Below are 22825 nucleotides of genomic sequence, written 5' to 3'. Positions count from 1 at the left end.
TTTAAAAATATATTACCAAAAATGCAATGTTACTTGGCACACACCTAACTGGACAGTTCTCTGGAGAAGACATCCAGATGTTCAACAGTTACAAGAAAAGCTGTTCAGTGCAGGAAATTCAACTCCATGTCACTTCCAGGAACCACTGCATGCCCCAGAAGAAGGCTGCAGCAATATTTAAAAAAAAAAACAGAAAATAAATGGAGTTGGCAAGGAAATGGAGGGATAATAGTTCCCAATGGAAAAGAGCTTGTTGATGCCCCAGAAGATTAACAATGTCCATGTGACCTAGAGATTCCCTTGTCACTTAACACCCGAAATAATTGAAGGGAGGCATCCCGATAAAAACTTGCACGTTCGTAATAGCCAAGTGGTAAAATGATGAATAAACAAAATGTGACGTATATATTATCTAGCCATGGAAAGAATGGAGTACCAATGCATAATGCAGTATGAATGATCCTAAAAATATTCCAGATGGAAGAATCCAGAGGTCGTAGATTGCAAAATACATAGTGGACTCGTGATGACGGCAGGGGGTGGAGTGTGGCCTTAGGTATGGCAGCACAATTTGGAACTAGAAAGAGGTTGTTGACAACTTTATGAACCCATTAAACTGCACATTTGAAAGTATATGTTCTTCCACAGGAGGCCTACACGCCGCCGTCTTCAGCACCGCCATGTCTCTAGTGATCCCTGAGAAGTTTCAGCACATTTTGCGAGTCCTCAACACGAATATCGATGGGCGGCGCAAAATAGCCTTTGCCATCACGGCCATTAAGGGTGTGGGGCGAAGGTACGCTCACGTGGTGCTGAGAAAAGCAGACATTGACCTCACCAAAAGGGCAGGAGAACTCACTGAGGATGAGGTGGAGCGGGTGATCACCATCATGCAGAATCCCAGACAGTACAAGATCCCGGACTGGTTCTTGAACAGACAGAAGGATGTGAAGGATGGCAAATACAGTCAGGTTCTGGCCAACGGTCTGGATAACAAGCTCCGCGAGGACCTGGAGCGGCTGAAGAAGATCAGGGCACATAGAGGGCTGCGCCACTTCTGGGGCCTCCGTGTCCGAGGCCAGCACACCAAGACCACTGGCCGCCGGGGCCGCACTGTGGGTGTGTCCAAGAAGAAATGAGTCGGCGGGCCTTTTCTGTTAATAAATAGTTTATATAAAAAAAAAAAAAAAAAAAAAAAAGAAAGTATATGTTAAGTCAATTTTATTGTAATTTTAAAACAAGACAACCATCATGTTGAAAAGGAAAATCAAAACCCCAGAATCCTCAATCCCCAGTATGACATGTGTTCCTGTTTTGCTGTGGTTGAACCTTGGGTGTCCATGACTGTATGCATTTTCAACACTCTCCACCAGATGGCGCACAACAGCCATTTGTCCCGTCATTGGGGTGGTTAAATCCTGTCCTTTGGAAGAAGTCACCGTCACCAAAAAAAAAAAAAAAAGAAGTCACCGTCACCTTAGGCTTCAGAAGGGACAAAACAGGAACATTTTTCTCCCAGGCGAATTTGTTTGAATTGACAGTGAAAACTGTGACCCCAGTTAAGATAATTTAGAATAGAATGTTCTAAGTAAGAATCACAAGTATAAAGGCCAGGTAGTTGGTGGAGAGGAGCAGTGGATGAGGAGGAAGGGGGCGTTGAGAGGTGGGGAACCCCTGGAGGTGCCATTTCCGTTTTGAGCAGCTTTGTCTGGAGGTGGTTCCCAGAACCATCCACCCACCCAGGAAGTGTACACCGCAGCGTTTTGGAGTATCTCCACAGGGTTTTACAGCCATCACCACCATCGATTTTAGAAAATTGTCAGTGAAAAGAAATCCTGCCTCTATTTGCAGTCAAAACTCACCCTAACACATGTTCTCACCACAGTCCAGGACAGCCATTAGTTTGCTCTCTGTCTCCATGAACTTTCCAATTTTGGACCTGTTACATAAAAGAGGCCATACAGTATGTGATTAATTTTAAAAAATAGATTTATAGGATACAGTTACAGAGAGAGGGAGAGGCAAAGATTCTCCACCGGTTCACACCCCAAATGGCAGCAAGGGCTCGGACTGGGCCAGTCTGAAACCAGGAGCCAGGAGCCTCATCCAGGTCTCCCACATAGGTGCAGGGACCCAAGCACTTGAGCCATCCCCTGCTGCTTTAACAGAGAGCTGGCTGGGAGTGGAGCAGCCGAGACTCTGCCCTGCACTCCTACGGGATGCTGGCGCTGCACGTAAGAGCTTTATCTGCTGGTGTTAGTGCTGGCCCCAGTATGTGATCTTCTATGAGTGTTTATAATAAAATTTCAAAGTTTATTTGTAGTGTGTGTCTGGGCCTCTTGTGTTCCATGAGCACAGAACATCTTTCTTTGTTTAGATCTTTCGTTTTCTGACAGCTTTTTACTTTTTGGTCTATGGGTTTTCTTTTTTTTTTTTTATAAGTAACTTGTATGTTATTGTACATGAAAACAATTTGAAACCTTTATTTGAGAGATGTGAGAGAGATTCCCCCACCTGCAGGTTCACTGCTTGATTGCCTGCAGCAGCATGAAGCTAGGAGCCGGGAACTCAACACAGCTATCGCCGAGACGATGGGGAACCGGTGTGCAAGCCAGTACTTGCTGCCTCCCAGGGGTGTATTAGCCAAAGGGCTTGAACCCAGGCACTCTTGTTTGTGCCGTGAGTCTCCCAAACCAGCATGTTGTCCACCAGGCCAAACCTGTCTGCTTATTTCAGTAGGAGACATTTCGGGCAGGCCGACTAACAGAATTTCCCAGTGAATTCCTGTGTTCTTTCTACCACACCACACCCTGTCATTAACCTGTCTCATTGTTTTCTTGTTTCTCTCTTCATCTCTCTCTTTCCACACATACTATACCCAATCTTTTCTTTAATGTTTTGTAATTTTTATTTTAGATGAGGTTTCCATAGTTGATCAGGGTGGGAAGGATGAGGGGTAGGGAAATTGGGTGTGATCATTGTTTCCAGATTTTCTATTTCTTCTTCCTGTTTCTTGGGGAAGGGAAGAAATCAGGGGAGAAACCCTATCCAGCTTCCCAACTGCCCCCAAAGCCGGAGATGGGGAATGGCACGCGATATCAGCCCAGGGTCCCAATGTGGCGCATGCGCCAAGTGTTCTGTGCAGGTGGTTTTGATAGTTCTAAGATGCTGTTGATCTTGCCCATCCAAGGATGAGGGAACACTTCCCGTGTCCCCTGGCTGCCACAGTCGAACTTAGACTCTCCATTCACCCAGAGTTTGGCTGGGGTAGTTGTCCGGTTTGTTCTGTTCCCCTTCCTCTGCTATGGCATTCCCTGATCTGATATATTTTTTTCCTGTGTGGTCAAGTAAGTCGTAAACATCAATAACTTCTCCAATATGCCTCATAAACTAGGATTCAGTATCTATTTGTAGATTTTCTTCCAAGCTAAAATTTGTTTTTTTTTTAAAGATTTATTTTCATTAGTAAGTCAGATATACAGAGAAGAGGAGAGACAGAGAGGAAGATCCTCCATCCGATGATTCACTCCCCAAGTGGCCGCAATGGCTGGTGCTGCGCCAATCCGAAGCCAGGAGCCAGGAACATCCTCCAGGTCTCCCATGCGGATGCAGGGTCCCAAGGCTTTGGGCCGTCCTCGACTGCTTTCCCAGGCCACAAGCAGGGAGCTGGATGGGAAGTGGAACCACTGGGATTAGAACTAGCGCCCATATGGGATCCTGGTGCGTTCAAGGCGAGGACTCTAGCCGCTAGGCCATGGCGCTGGGCTCATGAGGTAAAATTTGCATGCAGTGAAATGTATAGTCAGGCAAGTGTTGATGCATTCACGTACATGTGTCACCCACCCCCTCCAGGACATGGAACCTTTCTCTTTCTCTCTCTCTCTCTCTTTTTAAGATTTATTTGAATGTTAGAGTTAAGAGGAAGGAAAGGAGGGAGAAGGAAGGACAGAGCCTGAGCGTCCATGCACTGACTCACACCCCAGGTGGCTGCTGTGGCCCAAGCACTTGCGCCTGCATGCTGTACTGCTTTCCCAGGCCTTTGGTAGGGAGCTGGGTCTGAAGTGAAGCTGCTGGGACCTCAAATCAGCTCCCATGTGGGATGGTGGCATCAAAGGTGGCAACGTAACCCACTGAGTCGTGATGCCAAGCTACATGGAAGGTTTCCATCCTCCCATCATGTTCCCTCGTGGGCCTCCTCACCTAGAGGCAGCCAGTGTTGTGGTTCTCGATCACTGTCCGTCAGTGTCCTCTGTTCAGGAAGTATACACACAGAGACCGTGTGGTGTGGGCCCTGGGTGTGACTCCTTCCCTGTGGGTGCCTGGAGGAGCTGTGTCACTGGCCAGCAGTTACTCATTTTATTACTGGACAGAATTAGCAGAACAGGAGTTGGCTGGTTTCTTTTCTTCTAGCTCTCCAACCTTCTGTCAAAAAGTCCGCAGAAGGTGCCCCGTGAGCATGGAGAGGGGGAAGAGGCAGAGATCCTGGTAGGAGGCTCTTGAGGCAGAGTTGGGGTTGTTGTGGGGGAGCGCTGGGGCAGGGAAGATGCTGAGAGGTGGTCCCACCCAGGGTGTGGGCTGGGAGATGAGCTGCTGGACTCCTCCGGGCAAGGACGGGCACAGGCAAAGAGAAGACTCGGGGCGGTCCTTCCTGGAACCTTCCCTTTGCTCTGCTCCTGCCATGTTGACAGTAGGGAGGCAATAAAAAAAAAATCTGCTTAGTGATGTGATTAGAAGCCAGCTTGTAAAGCAGTTGGCTAGCAAGTATTTGTTAAATGTTTGCAAAAGGTGGCATATGAGTTCACCTACTGCACCCTGCAAACGCATGCCATGCTCCTAGATTTGCAGCCTTTCTTGCCACACAGAACTATTTTTTAAAAGCATTTGTTTTATGTGTTTGGGAATTCTGAATTACAGAAGAAAAGAGGGGGGGACAGAAAGAGGAATCTCCTGTGCACTGGTTCATCCCCTAGGGGACTGCAACAGTCAGGGCTGGGCCAAGCCAGGAACTTCTTTAAGGTCTCCCGCACCAGTGGCAGGGATCCGTGCACTTGAGCTCTCTTCTGCTACATTCCCAGGCAGTTCGTAGGGAGTTAAATTAGAATGGAAGCAGCTGGGACATATGGGATGCTGGCGTCACAGGCTGTAGCTTTACCTACTATGCCACAATGCCAGCCCCTAAAGTAATAATGTTAGTACTTAAGATATGTATTTATTTGAAAGGTATAGTCCCCCCCCCACACACACACAGAGCTTCCATCCAATGGCTTACTCCCCAAATGCCTGCAACACCAGGTGAGACCAGGCAGAAGCCAGAAGCCTAGAACTCCATTCAGGCCTCCGCCATGAGCAGCCGGCAGCCAGGGCCGACGCCCTTGGGCCATCATCTGCTGCCTCCTGGGACAGAGATCCTGAAACTGGACTGCAAACAGAGCAGCCAGCACTGGAACCAGCGCTCAGATTCAGGATATGAGGGTCCCAAATGAAGGTTTCACCTCTGTCACAGCACAGACCCCGTGATCACTACTAAAACTACAAGTCAGTTTGTTGTTTTTTAAGTTCTGCATGCTCATCCCATCCCCTTACTGGACCCAGCACTTACAAGCTGTTGGCTTTAAGATTAAACTTCCGTTATTTCTCTCAAACAGGAAACTTTTAAATGTTGGCTCATTCTTTTTTTTTTTTTTTTCCAGTCTGGATATTTAAACATGTCATTGTGTTTCTCAGATTAGAAGATTATCAATTGGTTAAATGTGTCTTTTCCTCCAAATATTGTGTAAAGAGCCCTTTACTCATAATGCCAATGAAATCAAGGCTTTTGCTGTTTAAACAAATATTTGTCAAGTGACTGTCAGATGCCAAGACCTGTGGCAGGTACTGGTTGTACTGTAGCAAGCAAGACAGTTCCTCATCTCGGCGCCAAGGCCATGTGCATCGGATGGTAAAGAGGAAACACGCAGCAGTGGCCCCCGACAGGTCCTGGAGGAGGGTGGCCAGTGAAGCCAAGAAGAACTTGCAGAGGTGTTTTGGTTGATAACCGAGAGATTGAAAATACCTGAGAGGCTGGAGGTGGGAGAGCAGGACATTGCAGCTGGACAGAGGGCACACCCAGCAGGTGGTGTGTGTGTGGTACTTTGATGGGGGGCCGGAAAGGTGGTCTGAGAGATGGCGACAAGATACGCACACAGGGCCACATCAGGGAAGTTTTTCCAAACTATGCTAGAAAGTTGGACTTTCTGAAATTTTTAGTAGATTCAGCCTGTCTCACCCCTGGGTTCCTTAGAGGCAGGACGACCAAATGGGTGGTCCAGGACGTGCAGGTGGCAACAACAAAGCAGTGGGGAGGAGCTTGCGTACCAGACAAGTGGGTGACCCTAAGAAGTGCTAAGGGGTGGGCTCTGTGGAGGAGCAACAACTGGGTCGCAGCCTGGGCCACCCGAGTTCCATATCAGGGTTCCTGGGTTCAAGTCCCAGCTTTGCTTTTATTTTGGCTTCTTGCAGGTGTGTACTCTGGGAGGAATTGGGTGAGGGTGCAAGTGCTTGGGTTCCTGCCATCTGCATGGTAGACCCAGGCGGACTTCTCGGCTTCTGGTTTCAGCCTGGTTTAGTCCCAGCTGTTGTTGGCACCTGGGGAGTGAACCAGGAGGTTGAAGATTTTCCCTCCTTTTCTCTCCATGCCATTCTTTTTTAAAAAAGAGAAATGGGGCCTGGCACGCTAGCCTAGTGGCTAAAGTCCTTGCCTTGCATGCCTGGGATCCCATATAGGCGCCAGTTTGTGTCCTGGTGGCCCTGCTTCCCATCCAGCCCCCTGCTTGTGGCCTGAGAAAGCAGTCGAGGACGGCCCAAAGCCTTGGGACCCTGCACCCACGCTGGAGACCTGGATGAGGCTGCTGACTCTTGGCTTCGGATCGGCTCAGCTCTGGCCATTGTGGCCACTTGGGGAGTGAATCAGCAGACGGAAGATCTTCCTCTCTCTCTCTCTCCTCTTCTCTGTGTATCTGCCTTTCCAATAAAAATAAATGAATCTTTAAAAAGAGAAAGAAACGAAGGAAGGGAAGAAAAGGTGTGCTGACCAGGTAGACAGGTGGAACCAGCACTTGCTTGTGAATGATTGGTGGAAGGAAGAAAAGGCAAAACCCGGGTATTTGAGTTGGCGGCAGGTAGGCATGCAAGAACACCCAGGAGGGATGAAGAAGTTCAGAATGACTTGGGGCAGAGAAGGCAAGTGAAGACAATGTCTGTTTATTGGGCCTGAGGGTCTTATGAGCTATGAGAGATAAGTCAACGGGATGACTGTGTGTACGGACCTAGAGCAGGAGAAGTCTGGGCCGATGGTCTCCATGTGCAAGCCCTGTATGTCAGGAGTTGGGCGTGATGAAATGGCCTAGAGAGATACCATCCAAGTGGAAAAGAGGGCCTGAATCTCAAGGAACTCCAGGATTTACTAACCAGGCGGAAGAGATTGTTCTGCAGAAAGCCTGGAGTGACTGGGGAAGCAGGGGTGAGCCAGGAGGATACAGCGCTTGAAGGAGAAGGTGGTCAATGAATGTTGCTAAGAGTTGGTGTAAAATCACATCTGGAAACTGTGCCCTGGAGAGAGGGGGTTCTGTGCTGTGTAACTGTCATTCTCTAGAGATGCCCGGGGCAGGCAGGGGCTGAAACTCACAGGGATTCTGGTGTGTTGAGTTGAGGAGGGAGAAGAAATGAAACAAAGTCAGCCAAAGCGGACGACTCTTTTCTAGAGCTTTCTGGCTGTGAAGGTGAGGACCGAGAGGGTAGTCGGGTATAGGTGAGTTGCTCTCATGAGGCTAGAGAGCTGAGTATGTTTAAAAGTCACCAGGGAAAACGGAGCTGCCGAAAAGTGGATGGCAAAAACGGGCAGTGCTTGAGAAAGTGGGAGCAGGCAGGACCCTCTGGCAGAGGGGCTGGCAGGAGGCCGTGTGTGGGGTGTGTCATGCTTCCTGCACATGTGCTGTGTGTGTGTTGCTGCATCTGTTGGGGTCCCGTCGTTTGGCCTGCGACGCGTCAAGCGCCTCAGACTGTGTAGGAAGACACAAATCTTCACTCCTTGATCACCATCTTTGGGAAGTCCATGGAATGTGTGCGATTAAAAACGATTACATCCAGATTTCAGAATTTTTTGCACCAAGATAAATTTATGCTGTAATTCAACTTTTGGCAGGCTTTTTGAAGTCATCTCACAGGTAGCTGTATAGTACCTGTGTAGTCAGTCATTTAGGTCCAGATTGATTTTGTGTGGAACAAAAGCCGTTTATGAAGTGTACCTTTTATTCTTTACCAACACTAGTGCCATGTGCTTATTGAACTTATCAATTCCTGTCATAAACCTAAAAAACAAGCAATAAACTAGCTTCCTTGTTGTTCTTCCGGGACTGTAAGAGGTCAGCCTGAAAATGAGCCAGAAGGCCCTGCATGGTGGCCTAGTGGCTAAAGTCTCCTATGTACCGGGATCCCATATGGGCACCGGTTCTAATCCTGGCAGCTCCACTTCCCATCCAGCTCCCTGCTTGTGGCCTGGGAAAGCAGTCGAGGACGGCCCAAAGCTTTGGGATCCTGCACCCCCGTGTGGGAGATCTGGAAGAGGCTCTGGTCTCCTGGCTTCAGATTGGTTTAGTTCCGGCCGTTGTGACTACTTGGGCAGTGAATCAGCAGACAGAAGATCTTCCTCTCTGTCTCCTCTTCTTTGCTTATCTGACTTTCCAATGAAAAAAAAAATTAAAAAAAAAAAAAAGGAAGAAAATTAGCCAGAAAAGCAGGCCCAGTGATCCTTGTAGCCAGTTAGGGTTGGGGTAGATTGAGGCACGGTAGGGGACAAAGGCATTCCTGATCTGATTTCTTCTCACTGCTGCTGATCATCAACATTCTCACAAGTGTTTTCTTTAAATCAAGTTCATGTTGAACAAGGGACAGAATCTGGGGGATGTCAAATGAAAGGTCACACTGAGAAAGAGAGATACTGGGGTGAAAATAGTGAAACACACAAGAAATAGCAGACAATATTGCCGGTACAAAACACTTAGTGTTTACAAAGCATCGAGTCCTGCAAGGCCGCCGTGGGTAAGAGGATGGCACTGTGTGTGATGCTGAAGTTTGCTGGGGGTGCAGGTGAGAAGGCACGTCTGTAAGGCCTGCTGAAAGCGCAGGGCTGGAGTGACGAGGAACAAAGCACTGGCCTGAGCCACGCACTGTGATGTTCAGGGCTGACTCCTGCCTCTAGACTGGCTTGTCTCACAATCTGCCTCTGGCTCCATCTGTCCTGCCTCTATGGCCCCTTAGCACCCCCCTGCTCCCCTGGTCACAGCTGCGTGAAGTATGTGGGACACGCGCTGTGATCAGGCTAAGGAACAGTCTGGCCCTGTGACGGCCGTCCCCAGGAAGTCCAGCTGCACTTGGCCAGCTCTTCCTCAAACCTCCTCTCTCCTCACCTGTTGTGATGTGGCTCTGTGATCCTTGAAGTGCCTACTCTGCTCCTCTCCTCTTGAAATGGCTACCCAAAGAGCATGCACCCCGAAAGACCTGCAAGGATGTCTCCCCAGGTGGGACATTTCAGCTGGGGACATGTTCCTTGGAATGGGACTGAGTGATATATGGAGGAGAAATTCATTGGAATCAACAACCATCAGTCCTTGTCCCTGGTTAATGTAAAGTGGGGTTTCTCAACAGCTTGCACTGTAGATCATTTGGGCCAGATAATCCTGGGTCATGGGAAACTGTCATGGGCATCGTGGCACGGTTAGCAGCACCCTGCCTCTCCCCAGTTGCATCAGTCAAGAAAAAAAATGTCTTCAAATGAGTATCTATAGTTATTTGCCCATTGTAAATAAAATAGAGAATCCAGAGGATCAGAAATTCTCAAGCTGCCATTTCTGTGAGTCAGATCAGAAATGTCAGAAGGGATTCATCATCCACAGTGTAAGGTTGTCTCCTTGAGGAACGGGCAATGCAGCGAACCCTTGGGTACTTGTGAGTGCTTGCCGAGCCCGTTCGCTGGACTGGTTGACTCATTAGCCCTCCAGCAGTTCCGAGAGAGGCCCACTGTTGTTCCACCTGCATGGCCAGCCTTGAGGGGATTATGTTGGGGAACCTGCTGGCTGGCACTGCGAGACTCACCCAGGTGGCACAGTTCCAGTGCCCACATGCTCCCGAGTGCAGACAGCCTTGCCATCATCCTCCTGTCCTCCCCGTAGCATCTGCACTTCTTTAGTCTCTGTGAGGCTTGTCCTGGTGCATAATGGGTGCCCATTCACAGCCTTCCAGATGCTGGTGTTTGCCTCGACACTCTGTACCCTTGATGGCTACAGGGCAGACTCTCCTTCTGCCAAAGTATCACTTCCTGGAGGAAGACAGTTTATTGTTCCCCACACCCCAACCGACTGAAATGTCTGCTGTATGAAGGACAGGCTTAACCTGTCATGTTAATTGCTGTGTCCACAGCACCTGATGCCCATTAAATGTGCAGAGTGAGGGAAGACACCCCTTAGCCAAATACTGTGTTCAAGTCTGTTTCCCAGTGCATCCCTCTGAATGACCGAGAGTCATAGCCAAGAGGAAGGAGCCAGTGTTCACTAGTGCCCATCAGAAGCCTTTTAACTAACTAGCGTGTGTCACCCGTGTGTTTGCTTTGCTGGTCTGTGAAAAGAATTTGAGAGAGTCATGATGATGTCCACAGCCCGTGAAATCCATCTATAGTTGCCTCTGGTTTAAACCACAAAGTAATTGTTAACTTCTTTTAGGAAAATGCATTGTGGAAAAATGCAATAGCAGATTTTTTGAGCAAGGATTATTAGAAGTCAACTCTGCTGCCATGACTACTACTCATAAGTTGAAAAAGAAATTAATTTTAATGAAATATACTGAGATTTGGCACTGGCAATCAAAGCCGTGTAGTAATTGCAGATAGAAATGTAGTTAAATTATATGGGATTTGAACTCTCTTTGTTTCAAGACTTTGCTTTTCTTGTCCTCTAAAGTCCTATCCTGTGATATTGAGGGCCTTTATCTTTCCTGTAAACACCAGTGTTTGGGGTCGGGGTAGTGTTTTTTTTTGTTGTTTGTTTCTTTACTAGAGATATCCATTGATGCCCTGAAATTAAGCACCTGATGCCATTTGGTTTACTGAAGACTTAAGGAACCTCATTGCCAAGACCCCCCAAATTAGCCTTGAGACACTTTTGAGAAGTTATTTATTTGAAAGAGTTAGAGATGCATGGAGAAGCAGAGAGAGAGAGAGAGAGAGAGAGACTGATCTTCCATCCACGGGTTCACTCCAAGATGGCTACAATGGCCAGTGCTGGGCTCGGCTGAAGCCAAAAGCCAGGAGCTCCAGCCAAGTCTCCCACGTGGACTTGGACCTTCTGCTGCTGCCTTCCTAGGCACGTTAGCAGGGAGCTGTATGGGAAGCAGAGCAGCCAGGACACAAACTGGCACCCACATGGGATGTTGATACTGCAGCTTTACCCTTCTCACCTTGGCACTGGCCCCAGCCCTGACATATTGGAATCAGCCTCATTGTCAGAATCTGTGTAGCTCAACAGGCTGGGGAGGCCCAGCAGTGCCTTCCTGTTGCGGATGGAACAGAAAAGAACACCTGCCAGGGCCCCATTCTCTGTGCTGGCCATCAGGGCTCCGTTCCCTGGACCCCTCCCCCCAGTCGAGTGTGCTGCTGTCCGCAATTTCTCGAGGATTTTGGTGCGCAGCACACGCTGGAGCTCGCCTGCCACTGGGGCTCCCTGTTGGCCAGGAGCACCTGCAGGTGACACTGCTATTTTCCCTCTGAGGAGATACTTCTTAAATAGTCTAGATACTGTAGATCTTAACCTGTCAGATTCAGTATAAACTCAGATTTTGTTACTTGTCTTTTAATAATGCAGATTTTGTCAAATCAAATAAAGATTAATGGACATTCTGTAAAAAAAAAAAAACATGTCAGTCAGAATCTGTTAATTGTTCACCGAAGTCTCATCCAAATGCATATTGTAGGATTTTATACTATGTATCTTCTTGGGCTATAGAAAGGCACCATAGTAGTATTAGTGCATATTCTTTAAGCTTTTCAAAGTAATGGGTCAGGGGTTGAGGTTATGCAAGATGAGGTTATGTACAAAAGAAAATTAATTTAGATCAGCTCTGTCCCAGTTGAACTTCTGCATTCATGGAGATGGATTCTGTTCTGTCCAGCTCAGTAGCCATCTGCTACCCTTGGCTTTTGAGTACTTGAACTGTGGCTAGTGCAGCTGAGAAACTGAATATTCTGATTCATTAAAGTCTAAACTGCTACAAGTAACAGGTGGCTGCTGTGGGTGGCCCAGCCTTCCCAAGAGCAGCTGCCTGGTGTATGGACATCCGGGACTGGTATCACAGGAAATTCCTGGTGTGTTAAAGTGGATCCTGGACAAATCCTGACACCTCCCTGTGGCTTATCACTCTCCTCAGCTCGGGACAGCAGGGCAAGTGTTTCTGGGAAATGACAAGTGGGCAGCTCTGTGCACCCCAATTACAGAGAGGAAGATGCTAACTTTATTAAAAATAGGTTTATTTTCAAGGCAGTGTGACGGAATGAGAGAGAGGGAGAGTTCTCCCATATGCTGGGTTACTCTCCCTGCACCTGCAGCAGTGAGGGCTGAGGAAGGCCAGAGCTGGAAGTCTGGGACTCGGGGAGGCGTCTCATCATGTCAGAGGCAGGAACCAAAGGCAGCCATCACCTGCTGCTTCCCAGGGCACACAGAAGCTGGCACGCAAACTCAGTCACCCCAGTGTGGGATGTGGGATTTCACAGTCTTAACTGTTATGCCAGTGACTGTCCCTCTGCCACTTCCTAAAAAGGTACAAATCTAGGACCTATCTGATATTGAGCACTGAATTCACAATTTTTATGCATGTGGCTGATAGCTAATGGCAAAAATATGAAGGGAAAGGAAAACTGCAAAGGTGGTCACAGTGTTGGGTTAGAGGAGACCTTGTGAATGGGCGCTTACTTGCAGCATTGAAAAGACAAAAAGGGGACAGGATTTCATTTTGGACACTCAGTGTTAGTGAATGGCAGTGTCTCAGGTCTAAGTCTTCTGTGTGACAGGCAAATGCAGAGGGTTAGTGACATCCAAATCGGGCCTAGCCTCCTTGGGAACCTGGGAGCCAGTTCTGTTCTGTAGTTGTGAATCCCCCTGCCCGTGGCTGTGGCAGCTGAGCTCATTGGGTCAGCATCCTACTCCATGCCGGTTTCCCCCCGTGAAACCCAGGGCTGGGAGCCACTGTCTCTGAGGAATGCTCCAGGGTAGTCTTTGGTGAAAGTCGCCCTTCCTGGTTTTCACCGACTCCATTTTTTCCCTTTGGACGAGATACTCCTCTGATGTTGTGTGGTGCCCCTTGGGCCTCCAGGCCACAGGACCTCTGAGGTGTGTATGGATGGGAAGGTCGAGACACAAGGCAAGCCCCCTCATGTTGTTGGTGGAGAGAGCTGCTCACATAAGGTTCCCAAGTCTCTCTCCTGGACAGGACGGCAGACACCAAGTTCCTCTGCTGGAGCACTTGTGGGTTCGGCTCCTGGTCACCACAGGGATCTGCAGAGACCCAGTGAAGGCTCTGAGCATCCAATGAGCTCGGTTGAGGCCAGTCCAAGTGGACATTGAGCCTCATCAGTCCTCTTGGAATATGTGCTCTGAGGGCTTCCAGGCAGACAGAAGATCTGTTGACAGGTTTTTCTGCTCCTGTTCTGATCTGACATGGTAGTAGCCCAGCCAATCCATGGTGTCCTTACAGACTTCCTGAATATGAGCAACCTTGGCGTATGGCAAGGACCAGCGCCAGGCCTGGGACACATTGATGGCATCCCTGGCATTGGTATGGAAGGCATGTCCACCCAAACCCTTGCCTCTGGTAATGTTGTACACCCAGGTCTGGAGACGAGGCAAGAATTTCAACCCCACATAGTCATACATTCGAGAAGTCTGGGCCAGAGGTTCCCGGACTAGGTCCTCATAGCGCATGAGCAGGTAGCGCTGCTTCAGGGCTTTGGGCAAGGACTGGGCCGCCTTGTAGATCTCCAGCTGGCTCTGGCAGATGACCTGCAGTGTGTGGTACGGTTGTTCCTGCTGCTGGAGCTTCTGCCAGTTCTCCCCCATGACAATGCGACTGTCGATCATGAGGTCTCCCGCCGTGTGTTCCCGAGAACGGAACACAGCCCGGGGGTCGCGCACCAGGTGCACGATGTGCAGGTTGAGGGAGGGGTCTGTCAGCAGCGGGTAGAGGGACTGCAAGTTGAAGAAGCGCACCTCCTTGAGCACTATGTGGCTGTAGGAGCGACAGGACTTCTCCATTGCCTCAAAGGGTTCACGATTGCACAGGACCCTACAGTGATCCTGGGAGATGATGGAGTCGCGAGGGAAGACGCCACAGGCTGGCGGGGAGCACAGGGCCCGGCTGTGGTGCCAGTGGAAGATGCTGGACAGCTTCCTGGATCCAGGCGATATGTAGGCATCGAAGACGCTCATGTCGCACAGGAAGATGGACCGGATGAGGTCACGCACAGCCATGTGCAGCCTCCAGGCCGTGCTCTGCGTGAAGCTCATCCACACGTGCCAGGCGGGCTCCATGAGGTAGAAGACATCAGGGTGCTGCCCGAACAGCTGTCCCACAAACGATGAGCCCGAGCGCCAGGAGGTGAGGACCAGCACATGCATGGGCTTGGACTCCTCTTTGTCGGCCAAAGACAAGGTGGTGTGGCCGTACATGTGCAAGAAGAGGGCCAAGACAGCCACCTGGGATAAGAGGAACAGCAGCAGCCTTGTCTTCTTGTACAGTATCATCACGCCAGCATGGGAAGCCTATCAGGAGGAAGCACAGGAGCCTGAGTCAGGTTGCTATTTGGGGTCTGCCTTTTGTCCCCTTTCTAGCCAAAGTCCCATACCAAGGAGCGTGGAGAAAGTTGGAACCACCCCACACCAGGTGGCACCAACCCCTCGGCACATCTTGCCCCTACCATTAGTGTAGCTGCTAAGTTCATTCTAAGGCCTTTGACTGTGTCCCTACTAGTTGTTCTTGAGACGATGGATAATACCTAAACTCAGCTATGCTCAGTTCAACACCAAGCACAGTGAAGACCTGCACTGCTTACCCTTGGTCTGACCCAAGCCTTGCCTGAAACAGAGGAAGATGAGCCACCCGCCCCTCAGGGAACTGCTGGAGGCCATGGCTCACCCTCCGCCCCCTCCCCACCCCTCTTGAAGGAGATTAGCACTAGGCTGTGTCTCCCCGCTCTACCTTAAGCACAGGCCTTCCCACTCCAGTCCCCTGGAGGACAGGGATCCAGCCCATAACCTGTTACGTATGTGTGTCCTCAGTGGTAGAGCCAAGGGCCCACAGCACCTGCCACCTGGTGTCCAGTTGTCCACATCCTGTGGAGATGAGGGATGTGTGGTGCTGATCCAATGCTGTATCAAGGAAGTAGTAAACTGCCTGAAGCTGCTTGAGCCGGCTCATTCTTTCCTGCCTTTCTGCTCTATAAGAAGCCTGACAGGCCTCCCCAAGAGGTGAGCCGTGATGCCTGTGGCCTATTTGCCTTTGTGTTGGAGCCTGGGGAGTGCTTGATTGTTTGATATACCCTGTTCAGGCCTGTCAGTATGGTTGGGCAGGTTGTATGCTGCAGAAAATGTTTGCCTGGATTTAAGACACTGCTTGGGATGTAGATTCTATTCCTGAATCCATTTCCCTGCTAATGCTTACCCTAGGAGGCAGCCCGTGATGGCTCAGGCGCTTGGATCCCAACCACATGTGCCGGAGACCAAGACTGAGTTCTGAATCCTGGCTTTGACTTGGCTCAGCCCTGGCTGTTATAGACATGTGGGGGGGTGAGCCAACTGACACACTGATGTTGGCGCTTTCTTGCTCTCTCTCTCTCTCTGCCCACCTTTCTCTTCCTTTCAACTAAACAGAATCTATTAAAAATTAAAAAAAATGGTACATGGCAGTTATCATGATCCAACATGAGAAGTATATTAGAGTAAGATGTCAGGTATATATTTAGACAAAATGCCACTGTGTAACCCACACGAGGGCACATTTAGAGTGTGATAATCCAGATATCACTCCGTTCAAACCAGAGCTTGCTTTGTGTGAAGAAAAAGCCACAGTTAGGAGAGTCTATACTAGGAGATTCAACCCCTCTTTCTTTCATGATCCTGGGTCATTGTTGGGCTACTTCCTGATATCAGTAATGACTGAAAGATACAATGACTGTACAAAAGGGTCGAATATTCCTAGTACTGAGGAAATGCTCTCTTCCTGCCTTAAACACAAGTGGCTGCGTTGCTGGAAAGTAACTGGAGCTTTCCTGGTGACAGATCCTATTGCTAATTTTATGAGACGTTACATGGTTCCGATGTGATCACAGATGCTCAGTCTACAGACTCAGAGAGTAAGCTGCTGAGAGTATGCATGCAGGAAGGAGGGCGGGTGAGGTGCCTGTCGGCTTGCAGCCTGCCTGATCCCACCCCTGGTTTTCAACATGAGGGCATTACAGAGAGCTCATGGAAGATGGCATTAAAACAAAGTTTATTTCAGTGCAGAAGTTTAAAAATCTATGAATGCTATTTTCATGATCTGTATTCTGCAGGAACTATTTTTTTTAAAGATTTATTTATTGGGGGCTAGTGCAGTTGTTTATCAGGCTAATCCTCCACCCTGCAGCACTGGAATTCCATATGGGTGTGCTGGTTCATGTCCCACTGTTCCACTTCTGATCCAGCTCCCTGTTTATTGTCCGGGAAAGAAGCAGAGGAGGTTCAAGTCCTTGGGCCCCTGCAGCCACAGGGGAGACCTGGCAGAGGCTTCAGGATCCTGGCTTTGGATCAGCTCCGGCCACTGTGGCCATTTGGGGAGTAAACCAGTAGACAGAAGATCTTTCTGTCTCTATCTCCCTCTCTGTCTGTAAAATCTGCCTTTCCAATAAAGATTAATAAAACTTAAGAAAATATTTGTTTAATTAGGCAGAATGACTTTTGAGAGAGAGACAGAGACAAGAGAAACCCTTCATCCACTTACTCACTCCCCAAATGGCCACAACAGCCAGAGCTGGCTGGGTCAAGCTGAAGCCAGGAGCCAGGAACTCCACATGAATTTCTCAGGTGGAGGCAGGCACTCAAGTACTTGGGCCCGCATCTGTTGTTTGCCAGGTATGTTAGAAGGGAGCAGGATCGGAAGCAGAGTAGTGAGGCTTGAACCGGCATTTTGATGTGGGATGCAGGTATCCCAGTCAGTGGTTTAACTTGCTGCACCACAACATACACTTTCCATAAACTTTTTTTTTTTTTACCTTCCATAAACTTTTTGGATACTGCTCTATGCATAATGTTTGGTTTTTTTAATACCCACATAAATGTATTTTAATTTCATTTTCCACAAACGTTTGGAAATGCCCCCAAAGAGGGGAGAGGGCATCTGGGGAGAAGCCATTGTGTCCATGGTGGAGACTGCAATGCGAAGTGAGGCTTCCAGGGTTCTGTGTAAAGAAGGGCCAAGGGGCCACTGTGCTTATCCAGGGGAAAGGAAGCCTAAGACTATTGCTAGCTGCTGACATAGCCACTTCACCTTGTTTATCTGCCAGCTGATGGTGTGTCATTGGCAAGCCACACAGCAAAAAGCCTACTTCAAACACCTGCTCCCATCTTACCTTCAGATCGCAGGACTCAACTTTTATAGAATGTGTCCTTTTTTTGCTGCTTTATATACACATAGGAAATTGCAAATGTACACGCATCCTCAGTGTTTTTCCCCTTGAAAACACATAAAAAATAGCAAGTTTAGCAAATGATCCACACTGTGGTGCACTCTACTTGTCTTGGCATGTCACCATGTCTTGGGGAGCTTGCCAAGGCAGTATCTAAAACCTTGCCTTATTCCTTCTTGACAAGTAGGATTCTGTATGAATCCTAGTTTATTTAACAGTTTATTTAACAGATTTCCTCACAGATGGCCTTTTGGGCTCTTTGGCCTTGTCAGATTTTTAGTAATGACCATGCCACATGTATGTAAGATAAATCTCCAGGGGGTAGAATTGCTAAATCAGAGAGTAAGTGCATCTGTAACTTGGATGTGTACACCGCCCTTGCAGCCTTCATACTGACCATAACCTGTGCTGTATATCTAGAGCTCTGTTAGTAGAGAATGGATTCCAGGGGAGGAATGTGGCAGTCAGAGATGTGACTCAGAGTTTATAGCTTGTTTTCCTGAAGAAGAGGACAGTGCATGCTTTACCAGCTCAAGGGCTTCCCTTGGAAGTCCCCTGAACTTTTCTGGAAAGTCTGTGATGACCCAAGCCCAACCTTGGGTGGCGTAGTGGAGGAAAAAACAAAACAAAACAAAAAAAAAACAAACCTTATCTTCCGTTCATGATTACAACAATGCTTTTCCTCTGAGTGAGCCAAAAAGGAACCATTGAGGATCATCTCTTTTGTGGCCAAAGAATCCTTTGCTCTATGTCAGAGACATGTCGGGGAGGGCTGATTCCTGCCTGGTAGTCTTGTCCATGTGGATTGCTAGGACCAACCATGACATGCTCCTCATTCTGAAACCCTGAGCCTAAAAGGAGACGATGAGAAACTAGGCCTTTGAAGGTCATGGCTCAAGGATGTCACCCTCCCAAGGAGACGATGTTAGTAACAGACATTCTCCCAAGGGTGACGTGAACATGAGAAGATTTGGAATAGAGATGGGAAAAAGTGAGGCACAGGAGAAGAAAATCAGAAATAAATAACCCAGTGTGATACAAGAGATTTTATAAGCAGGACCTATAATCACCTCAGGAAACAACCAGCATTTCCTGGGAGTTAGAAAAGTAGACCAGTGTGACCTCCCCTCCTCCCTCCATCCCAGCTCCATGCCAGCTCTGCGTTCTGGGTGCGGCTTTGCGGCTCCTGGCCCTGCTTGCCTGCCAAGTGCTTCTGGCCTCAGGCCCTTCCCCTGCCCTACACAGGAGCTGGGCCTCCCGATTCTGTTCCCAGCATCTGCCTGTCATCCGGGCCTCTCAGGTGGTCCCATGGACCCCCCACCCCCCGCCACCGACTTCCCTCTCTCACACGCTCTTTCCACGAGCTCCCTCCCTGGCCAGAAAACGTGTGCTTTTGTGAGGTGCATCTTCCACCTCCCCGCCCCCACCAGGTTCTAGAAACATCCTGAGGCTGAGCAGCATCTGACAGAGCTGACCAGACAGCTAGGGGAGACTCGTGGGGTGTCTCGGGCAGTGCTGTTGTGTGGCTGAGTGTGGTCAGCACCAGGGGCCCTGGGAGAGGTGAGGTGAGGCAGGTCGTCCTTGTGCCTGAAGAAAGCAAACTCTCCCACAGCATCCTGGAATCCCCCTCTCCTGTTGCTGGCATCGCCTTCCTGTGACACTGACCTTCCTCTGCTCTTTCTGCCCATCACCCACTCTTGCCAGAACAAGGCTGTCTCTTCCTGGTTTAAAAATCCTTCGACAGCTCTCCAGCAAACATAGAAACAAGTCAGTATTCCAAGCCTTGCACCTAGGGTTCAGGACAGGCCAGTCTTGATTTCTCATCATTCTTCTTTTTAACCAGTGCCAGACCCAGCCTTCCATTCTGCCACCCTTCCCTGAAGGGTGTGAAGGTCTCTTTCTCTGGACTGTGCTGTGACTTCCATGAAAGCCTGTCTTGTCTTGCTCACAGTCACCTATCAGCTCCACCAGTGATTAGGTGATTACATGAATAATTGAGTGACTTGTTGAGCCTTGGGAGAAGGCAGGATCACTGTTGGCAGCAGGTGACTGAAGGTATTCCTTCTAGGCACAAAAACGTGCCCTTTGCCAGGCTGGTTAGAACTTATCTGAGTGCAGAGGCCCTTATTAACAGTGTTCCAGAGACACAATTAACAAGATGATAGTGAAATTAGCAAAGCCAGAGGACCAGGTTCTGTGTGATAAGGCACAGCTCCCCCCACCTCCCGCCCCAAGAGATCCCACACTGAGCACATGTTTATTACGACCAGGGCAAACCCTCATGACTATTTGTAGAAACATTAGAAGGAAGGAAAGGCCCCCTTGCAGGGTCACCAGTTACCTTGCTCTAACCAGCTCGCTTACCTGGTGGGCCAAACCAAAGCAGCAATCCCCATATTCATGCAGCCCACAGCTATCACTCCCAAAATTATGTAAAAGCACGGTGCCCCAGTGACGGGTGAGTAGTGCCATCTTAGAACTGAAGGGACAGCCCGTCATCGCCATGGGGCTAGAGAACCATGGCATCTCTGACACATCACCCAAGAGGGAGTCTGAGGAAGGGACAAGCATTACAGTCTTAGAATTCCATGAACTATATTGAATCTGTTAAAAGCTAATTTTTAAGAAAAAAAGTTTTAAAGAAAACATCAAAGGGGTGTTGATAACGGAGAACCTGTGCTTTGCACAGGAACCATGAAGTATCCAGCAAGGGGGAAGCTCATCTAGCAGTCTGGTAACAGACAACTGAATTATCTATGTCTCCCTCTGCCCCAAGCTGTCTTGAGTAAGCTTTTAGAAATAAAATGGGGAATTTTGTGGTGGTGGCAGGGGGTGGGGAGCGGTGTGTGGAAATAACCACCCAAACAGGTGTCCATTTAAGAAACCTGAATTCCAATCCCTCGGTACATTCCTACCCCAGATTCCCCAGTGAGATTTTGCCCCTGTGACCAGAAACAGGACACGGTGGAGCTGGGCTGGAGAAGGCAGCAGCAGGACGCACAGTTTGTGAGCCTGGGAAGGCCTTGGAGCTCAGTGCCGGAGCAAAGACTGGCTGTTGAAGAAACTAACAGAACACCACAGCTGAGCTTATGCATTTACTAGTGCTGCCTGCGGTGCCAAGGACGGTGCCTGGTACACAGAGAATACCAAAACAGGTCTAGCAACAAACAACCGAGTGAACAAACATTTCTAGAATGCTGTTGGCTATTTCAGGTTGCCCTTGTTGATCCAAGAAGGCAGGCTTGGAGATGGAGAGTATTTTGAAGTTTACACATATGAAAAGTATTCCTGTTCCGGTGAGAAGTTCCAGGCTCGCCCAGAGCCGGATGAGGCAAAAGGGTCTTCTGCCTCAGCAGAGATGCCAGACCCCTGACTGAGTTACGTGTCACCTCTGTGTGGCACTCCACAGTTTGCAAAACACAACTGTCGGGGCCGTGACGCTAACAGTTCAGTTAGGTATTGAGGCCGGTCAGGAGCCACTCCTCCCACTTTGCAGAACACAGAAACCGAATTTGAATTGATTGACTCATGGGCTGCCCCAGCTTGCAGCAGCAGGACCCAGGTCTTCTGGGTCTCAGGTTAGTCAGTGATCACACTCGACCTCACCTGAGCTGAGCAGCAAGCGTGCAGCTGCCGCCCCTCCCGCCTACCCTCCCCAGCAGTGAACTGGGGAGCAGATGTAGCCAAGTCCAGATACTTGAGCTCTGAAGGCAGGACTGGACCTAATCAGAGCTACCAGGGAACTGTCCTCAAACACATCAGAGCGGTCCTCCCCATGTGCTTGGATCCTTGGAAGGGAGGAGGGTTAGGGTGGTGTGGGGGCTTCCACAGGTTATGTGATCCTCTTGGCTCCAGCAGCTCTGGGATCCTGGCCCTGCTCTGGAGGTGCACGCAAGGAAATTCTCTTCTTACCTTGATGAGGGCTTCAGCTTCCCCACTGCTGAGAGGCTGGCTGCCAGCCGACCTGTGCACTTCTCTGCTCTGACTCACCAACTGGCTCTGGGCTGCTGCTGCTGCCGCCTCCTTCTCCACCTTCTCCTCCTCCCTCCTCCTCTTCCTCCTCCTCTTACTATTTCTCCTCCCATCTTGCATACCCATCTGTTTGGCTGCCCTCTCTGTCCCTTTTGCTGTAAAAAGGACCCACCTGGCAAGGAAGGCTGGAGAGAGCACTTGCTCTTGCCCAGTATTTGGGAACTTGGCATAAGTATTTGGGATGGTGGTGAGATGCCAGCGGTAGGGAGACTTGACTGCAGACTACAGGTGGGCTGGGAGAAGCAAAGGAAGAAGCCTTCTGGAATGTGCACTGCTCAGAGGCAGCAGTAAAAGTCAGCGCTTTCAGGGCAGAATGGAAACAGGAAAAAAGACCCCAGGAGAACTGGATGAGGTTGGTAGGGGCATTTGCCTGAAGATCTTGATTCTTGCCCTTACTCTTATCTCTGGGAAGAAAATGTCTAAGCTTTTTCTATGTTGCACCTGCTGCTTTCTCCACCCCCCCACCTCCCGGTCTAGGGAGGGTAGCATTTCTCAGCTTCTATGTCATATTCAGTATTTTCACCCTTCTGGAAAGAGGTAATAAATATGTTCTGGGAGGACATAAAATGTTTGGTTGGAGTAGGGAAAATATTTTCCCCGGAAGAAAAAGATTCAAGTTGTTATTAAAATGATGACTTTGTTTTAGCTCCTGGGCTAGTCACGTACCCACCCAGAGTTCTCTACGGTAGATGCACATGAATAAATGTGAAATGTTTATGCAGCGTGGAAGTCACAGACTTTGAAACCAGACGCCTGGGCAAATCATCCCACTTCTCAAAGTCCTAGACTCTCCACACAGAAAAGTAAGGGTGACAATACCTACCTTACACTGTTGGTGTCAATGCTGGGATTAGCCATCTGAGGCCCCGACCACAAAATCTTGACAACATTTGTAGCTATGATTGAGTGATAGCTATTTCATTTCTCTTACTCAACTGGTGATTCATTTCCAGGCTAGGAAAGAAAGACAGCAGGCAGGAGTTGCTAAGTTCTGGGCTAATCAAGGAAGTTTATCTTGGCTGATTTCCACAGCTGAGCCCCCTAAGACTTTGTCAT

At 49.1% G+C, this 22825-nt stretch overlaps 2 protein-coding genes across 2 annotated transcripts; one reads left to right on the top strand and one right to left on the bottom strand.

Moving 5' to 3' along the window:
* Positions 1-644: 644 nt before the first annotated feature.
* LOC131482196 (small ribosomal subunit protein uS13) lies at positions 645-1189 on the top strand. The gene has a single exon (XM_058674184.1). The coding sequence runs from the start codon at positions 681-683 to the stop codon at positions 1137-1139; it is 459 nt and encodes a 152-aa protein (XP_058530167.1). The 5' UTR covers positions 645-680; the 3' UTR covers positions 1140-1189.
* An 11555-nt stretch (positions 1190-12744) lies between these two features.
* CHST4 (carbohydrate sulfotransferase 4) lies at positions 12745-21764 on the bottom strand. The gene is made up of 2 exons (XM_004584186.2): positions 21650-21764; positions 12745-14837 (listed from the first exon to the last, which is right to left on the bottom strand). Exon 2 carries the CDS (start codon positions 14817-14819, stop codon positions 13650-13652), a length of 1170 nt encoding a protein of 389 aa, XP_004584243.2. The 5' UTR covers positions 14820-14837; positions 21650-21764; the 3' UTR covers positions 12745-13649.
* Positions 21765-22825: the final 1061 nt, after the last annotated feature.

The sequence above is a fragment of the Ochotona princeps genome, chromosome 16 (genome assembly GCF_030435755.1).
Source record: "Ochotona princeps isolate mOchPri1 chromosome 16, mOchPri1.hap1, whole genome shotgun sequence".
In the NCBI taxonomy this organism is placed as follows: domain Eukaryota; kingdom Metazoa; phylum Chordata; class Mammalia; order Lagomorpha; family Ochotonidae; genus Ochotona; species Ochotona princeps.
Note: the sequence above shows the minus strand (reverse complement) of the source record. Positions and strands in the feature narration are given on the sequence as shown.